At 35.5% G+C, this 7,123-nt stretch overlaps 1 protein-coding gene across 1 annotated transcript in view; it reads left to right on the top strand.

Annotated features, from left to right (window-relative positions):
- Positions 1-6,912, top strand: part of LOC117180646 (cytochrome P450 4C1-like) — an 8,635-nt gene extending 1,723 nt beyond the window's left edge. Inside the window, exons 2-5 of the mRNA XM_033373135.1 lie at positions 451-519; positions 6,207-6,384; positions 6,465-6,644; positions 6,737-6,912. Coding sequence (XP_033229026.1) covers positions 451-519; positions 6,207-6,384; positions 6,465-6,644; positions 6,737-6,912 — 603 coding nt within the window. The remainder of the gene's footprint in view (positions 1-450; positions 520-6,206; positions 6,385-6,464; positions 6,645-6,736) is intronic.
- The last annotated feature ends 211 nt before the right edge of the window (positions 6,913-7,123 follow it).

Raw genomic sequence — 7,123 nt, 5'->3', positions numbered from 1 at the left:
GGGGGGGGGGTGCGAAAATTTGTACTGTAGTTTGAGTTTCTAATAATATTATGGACGCCTTTATGTCATGCAGCTCTTCTTCACATTTAGGCGGTGGACAGATTTGTGTTGCGTGTGGTTGCTGTATTGCTCTAGGTCCTATGCTCTTGTATATGACGTGCATCTGTACTCCGCCTAAATGCGACGTTGAACAGTATGGAATGGAGGCGTAGATTTGTGGGATTCATGGTGTATTTTTTGAAATGAAATTAAGAATAAAAAAAAGGGTTCTTAGATATACACTTAGACCTACAAGATAAACAGAAATTGTCTGGTCAACAAATTTGTGATGAGGTGAACTTTAAGGTACTAGCGGTAGATATACGGATTGCAACTTAATGGTCCTTTTAATTTTAAAAATAAAACAAAAAATATTTCTTCAATGCTATTAATCATTTTTGTACAATATAGGAATTTGCTACAGTGTCAGCCAGTCTTCAGTATGTAATGTTGATGTTGGCATACTACCCTGACGTAAAGGTAAGACAATTAATTTTAAACAGAAATTCTTGCGAAATAAATCATTTTTTATTTTAATAAGTGTCATCATCATAAATGACTATATTTTCTCTTTAGAATATCCCTGAATTTTCACCAAAAAAGATGCATTCTCAAAATAAATTAATGGTAATATTTAAAAACAATATTATTATTTAAAAAATGCAAGATTTCTATAAAAAGGATTAATTATATATAAACTTAAAAAAAATGAAGTTAATTTTAAAAAGCGTAAGATTTTCAATCAAGAGTATTTATCTTCTACTAAAAAAAATAAATTGTCAACAATCGGCAACAATTTTTATCTAATGAGTTCAATTCTCAATCGAGGTAATTCGTTTGTTACCAAAAGTATAAGTTTTTAAGATATACATAAATTGTTTATCAAATTTTTATTTTTAATCAGAAACAGTTGGATTCATCCCAGCAGCAGAATTTCAAAAAAGCATATGAATTTGTAATTAATAATTGAAGCTTTAAACAAAAAAAAATTATTTTTATTAATTACGAAATAGTTAAATTTTTAAAATAAAAGACCTATTTTTAATTAACATGACAAATCATCAAATGAGAAAAGAAATTTTCAACAACGCAGTTTAACTTGCAAGTAAGTATTACAATCTTTAACCAAAAAAGAGAAATTCTTCGTAAAAATAGTGAGAGTTGATATTTTAAGATAAAGTAGACTTTAATCTTTAATTGAAGACAGTTAAATTAAAAAAAAAGATGAATTTTCAACCAAACAGTGGAATTCTAATACCAAAGAATTTATTTTGAATTGAACAATTATATTTTTAAACAAACACATGAAAAATTCTGTCAAACTAGAAGAATTTTTAAGTTAAAAAGAGGAATTTCAACAAGAATTGAAATTACAATTAAGAAAGAGTTTTTATTCTATAAAAGACAATTTAATTTAAAATTTTACATTTCTACGCTAAACAGAGCATCTTTGGCCAACTTTTGAATTTTCTGCAATAAGTGGCATTTTTAATTGAAAAATGCATAAGCTTTTTACAAAATAGTTGCATTTTTCAACTGAAAATATTAAATTTTAGCCTGAATCTTTGCACGATACTTCTTTTCAAAACACGCGAGTGCACTGGCCCGCTTGAACTTGCTAAGCGTTCTCCCTGCTTATAATATAACAGAAAGAGGTGCGCATCTAGGTGGCACAATAAGCTTCTAATATCTTTTATAACTCCTTTGAGAATTATTTCTCGGACATATTCGTATGAAATTCAATATTGAAGCATACTACTTCTTACAAATCTTTCATTTACATCTTGACTTAAATTAAATTTGTAAATAAATAAAGAAATTCATCTAGAGTTTCACTCGCTGGTCATATGTTGCTGACTAGTGGCATTACCTTAGTTAAATTTTCATTTAAAAAGTGAATTTTCAATTTAAAATAACAGATCTTAAATTTGAAAATGTAAATTTTCAAAGAAAAATGCAATAAAATTATGAATTAGTTTTAGGATGGGCGAGGAGCCTCGGTGGAGTTTTCTTGGTGCTCAAGCTATAAAGCCTATTGTGCTATATCCTGAATTATTCGCTATCAGTAGTTGACCCCAGACCTTTTGATGAAGCTTAGTCTGTCAATCACCGTTCGCGTTGTAATTTCCTTAAGTTCCAAGGAATGGGCCCCAAGGCTTAGCTCTCTGAGACAAGCTAATGTTTGGCACTAGACTAATGCATGGAGGGATGTTTCATTATCCCTGCCGTATTTGCTGAACTTTGTTGTGTGGTTATGCCCCATTTTGTGCATATGATGGTTTAAGTGGTTATATCCAGAGATCATCTTAACCACTGTCCTTAAGCCTTTCTTTGGCAAACTCAGGATTTCCCTGGCTCTATACATTCTGTACGTATCGCCAAGGATGGATTTCGCCTGTCGGCAGCCCTGGGTTTTCTCCCAGAATTCCTCGTGCTTTGGATGGATCCAGTTTTGATTGCAAGACTGATTTAGCAAGACACTAGTCCTAGTACCGGTTCCGGTCATATTTATTTACTTACCGCGCCGCATTCTGCCAAATGTTCCGCTTTCTCGTTGCCATTTTGGATTCCTAGACCCATTATGACGTTATGTCTGATTCCCTTATAGCAGTTAGTAGCGCTTGGCTGTCGGAACAGATCATTAACTTTCTGTCAGCAACGCTTTCTTTTCATAGTGTTTTAGCACAGCGAAGTGTGGCCAGGACATTCCCTTGAAAGACAGTATCATGTCTGCCAAGCTGGACGCCAACCTCTCTCGATCTTGGGCTGTCGTAGATTTCTGCTTCTGACCCTTCCTCGCCCCTGGAGCAATCTGTATATCAGATTTCACCTTGGAACAACGGGTTATTTTTTTTCTTCCACATTTCCCTGCTTGGAATGCAGATGCTGAAAGACTTTGTGAAGTTAAAGCATTTTCTTACTTTATCTTGCCTTATCTCTAGCGGCGGTAGATGCTCATAGCACTCGGGAGCCTAGGGTGCCTAGTCTTTCGAGCCCATGTATTTGCTTTTGCAATCCGGCCCATCGGACGTGGCGCTCTTGTATTTGTCTAAACTTAAAGAGGTTCTTCACAGAGCATAAACCCTAACGTCGTTGTGGGTGTAGTCCTCATTCCTTCCGTCAAATCTCTAAATTCTAGCGTTTTTATTCGTCGTAGCCCATTCTGCAACATTTATCATTTTACCGGTGGCTAACAGACCGCGGCCGCATGCAAGAGCTTTGGTTTAAGGACAGCGGAGTAGAGCCATGCGATCATTCTAGTCCCTACACCTTACATCAATCCCAAAGCTCTTCTGCACATCTAACAAGTCATGACAAATCTCCTGCATCGGATTTCTAGGTACGTAAGCTACTTTAGTTTGCTTTCTAGGATTACTCTCAGATATTTAACCAATATTTAACCTTTCTGTTCATCTTACTAACTCTTTTGGCTTGATGCACCTCGAAGCCTCTCGACAGATGACTTCTGGAGGAGTATTGATGCAGGCATCCTCTATATCCGAAGACCTGTCAACAGTATACCACTTTTGTTCCAGCTGCCTGAAAAGCGTGCTGAAGGCGATAGTTCATCGCTCTAAAATATTTTGCAGTAGTGTAACGGTCCTGCTTGGGTTAGGCAATGAAGGCCACATTGACGTTTTTTCTTGGGAATGGCACGGGTTTTAGAGCAATACTTGTCCTCAATAATTTTGTCAGTAGTAAACTTTTATCAGCTGGTTCAGCGTTGTTTCTTCATATTCCGAAAACACGCCCTTTTCTGGCCTTGTTAGCCTGATACGAACTTTAGGGGTTTAAGCTATTTTCTTGTGGAGCCTCGCTGTTTCCGAAACATATTTCCTTTTTTCGCAGAAGCATCTCTAGTCTTCCTGTTTGTACTATCTTTTTACGGTCTGTCTTTTTACGGAGATGCTCCAGGTGAGTATTCCACCATTCTGATCCTTTTCTAGACTTATTTGTTCTAGTAGGGCAAATGATTTCATAAGATATAGTCAGCGCGCTCCGAAAAAAATCCGTGGTGTGCTTCGATCCATTAATGTTACCATCGTTTTGTGGGGAATGCCTCAAGCTTCCCTTTGTGTTCCTCTTTATATAAGTCCCAAAGTATATTTCTAGGTTTTCTGATTTTCGAAATCGCCGGTTCTCCCAGAGTTAGCTGAAATAAGATAAATTTGTGGTCCGAGAGAGAGACTTGTCGGAGAATCTTCAGCTCCCTACTTCTCTTTCTCTGAAATTGATGTTTCTGATACGCCACACCGCGTTGTGAGAGTTTGCATCACAACCCAAAAGCAAAGAAATCTTGTTCTCCTGGCAGTGTCTAATTGGAGTCTATACTACGCTGGGAGGTGGTGGTTCCTCAGCGTGGTCTGGGAAATAATCCAAGGCGATAAGCACCCTTATTCTTTTTCTGTTACAACCAAAGAGTCTTAACTTAATAACGGTGCAATCCCTAGAAAAGAGCTTAAGCACAAAGATCCTATGTTTTTGGTGTTTTTTCGTACGCCCCTCACGTATAGCGACACACCCAGATAAGCAACTTATCCTTTTTCTACATAATTAGAGTTCTCGGATTAGGGCAACCCCTTCTTGGTCCTCTGGCATTCGTCTGGCTAAAACTACCAAGGCGTCTTTGCTGTATTGCCAAATTATCTGTATCATGGGGATTCCCATCTCGGTTATTGAAATGCTAATTTGGGTACCTCCAGACGTATTTGCTAACCCTGGTGCCATTTATTCCTAGATAAAGCGAACACGTCGTGGTTTGGGCGCATAGAAATTCGCGCCATCGATATTTCAGGGGAATTTTCTATCACTCACTAGAAGAATCGCTTTTTAGTTTATATCCCACCGAACAGAGTCCGTCAAATCCCCAAAGCAGCTACACCTCGCGATGCGTTCTTTCTTGTTTATCAATTCCAGATCTATAGTTCGATGAGATCCGTAAGCCTTCCCACCAAATATAGATCCCGTGATTTCAAAAAAGGGAAGTTATTATTTAAACAATAAATAAACGCATTATCGACAAAATAGTTCAGCCTTTCAACCAAAGAAATGAATTTTTATAGAAATTAACAAACTTTTAGCTAAGAAAGTACATTTGTCAACAAGAAATTCAACCTTCGACCTAGAACATAAATTTGATCTAAATGTTAGATTTTCGCGTCAGAAACACAAATTTTCTCCAAAAAACCTCATTTTTTATAAAAGCAGATAAACCTTGTTCATTTTTATTTATTTATTATTAAACCTTGTTAGGCAAAAAATTTTATTTGTTGGAAATTCGTGTTCCCTTAATATAAAATCTCTAAACGATATTGTCGATTTCGATTGTCACAATACTCGATTTCATTGCTATATTCGTGATTTTCGTTTTCAAATTCTTTTTTTCCCATTTTTTCTCACGGTTTCTCGGTTTTTTGGGTTTTGCATTTTTCCGCGAGAGGAGCTACGAACGAGGCAAACTTATTTAATCCAAATTCACGCGACCAAGTTTTCGCGGGAGTGGGGTCTTTTATACTGCTTCGTGCTTAAGTCATATTGAATCTAAACCTGTTTAATTTTTTTGTTTGAGGCCGCTCATTTTCGAGATTTTAACAACAGCTACCTACTTTTTGATTAGTTGACTTTGACTGACGTTTTTATGCATGAAAAGTGCATTCAATAAATAAAATAAAATTTTTAATGTATTTCAAGAGTGTAGTTATAAAGCCTAATAAACCCTGCATCGATATCGTAATTAAAATCTTAGAAAAAATTCACAAAAATAGCTTTTTTTAGGGTTTAATAGTAGATTATGGCCTTAATTTAACAAGGAAAAACAAATACACTAGGGCGGTCGTGTGCGGTCAGTCAACCTAGACAAAGCAGTATCATAGTGATTAAGCACAGTACCTTAACGACCTGGCTGCAAATGCATCACGCTGAGAAAAATGACGGCACGGTCATGACTATTAACGTTCGGAGACTTAATATTTAAGCTAAGGTCAGAATCAAACCCGTGATTAAATCGAAAGTCTAGTGTATTTGAAATTGTTCAACTAATTTATTTTAAATTAAACATTCAAACTTCCAAAATTGAACTATTTAAATTGAACAGTTTGAATTTCAAAAATTAGAACAATCGACAATTTAAGAAGCATGAATAATAACTGATGGCTGATTGTTTTCAGGAAAAAGTATATCAGGAGTTGAAGCATATTTACGGTGAGATAATTTCAGAAAATATTTTGTTTGCAAGTGATGACTTAAAAGAAATGAAATACACAGAAAGAGTGATTCAAGAAACTATAAGACTGTTTCCCCCCGTAGGATTTGTTTTACGAAGAGTAGAAGAGGATCTTGAAGTAGGTTGGTTATCGTTTCATTTGTTAGAGTCTTTCCCTAAAATATTGTATAATTGTTTATTGTGCCAACAATTTTATTTTCAGGAGGATACATATTGCCGAAAGGTTGCACGGCTTTCCTCGCTACAGCAAGGGTTCATCGGGATGAAAAATACTGGCCTGATCCACTCAAATTTGATCCTGATAGATTTCTTCATGAAGAAGTCGCGAAGCGCGATGCATACTGTTTTTTGCCCTTTAGTGGAGGACCAAGAAACTGTTTAGGTTTATATTTGATTTAAGTTAGGCAGACAACATGACTTTTTAAATCAGGCTAATATTTTACTCCTACAAAATTCTGTTATCTTTGTTTTCAGGTCATCTATATGGCATGGTGGAGATGAAGACACTTGTAGCCAGAATACTTCTTAAATACGTTTTGAAAAAGAAACACTTCCAACCAATCGAAAACATTAGGCAAAGAATGGAAATCATATCCCATCCAGTTGAACCAATTAAAATAGAAATTGTAAGAAGATTACCAAAGACATAGAGTGGCTTATTTTTGTATGCTAAAATAGTTCACGTTCTTCACTTTCAGATATTTATTTTCGGACCTTGAAATTCTTTAAAATAATTTTAACAAAACCTACCTTTTACATCCCTGTTTTTCAGTTATCTAAAATTTCTTAATAATGTATGTAATTATGTATAAAATAATTTGATATTGGTTGTATTTTGTGTACTGGTCTAGAATCAATATT

The sequence above is a fragment of the Belonocnema kinseyi genome, chromosome 9 (assembly GCF_010883055.1).
Source record: "Belonocnema kinseyi isolate 2016_QV_RU_SX_M_011 chromosome 9, B_treatae_v1, whole genome shotgun sequence".
Taxonomy (NCBI): domain Eukaryota; kingdom Metazoa; phylum Arthropoda; class Insecta; order Hymenoptera; family Cynipidae; genus Belonocnema; species Belonocnema kinseyi.
Note: the sequence above shows the minus strand (reverse complement) of the source record. Positions and strands in the feature narration are given on the sequence as shown.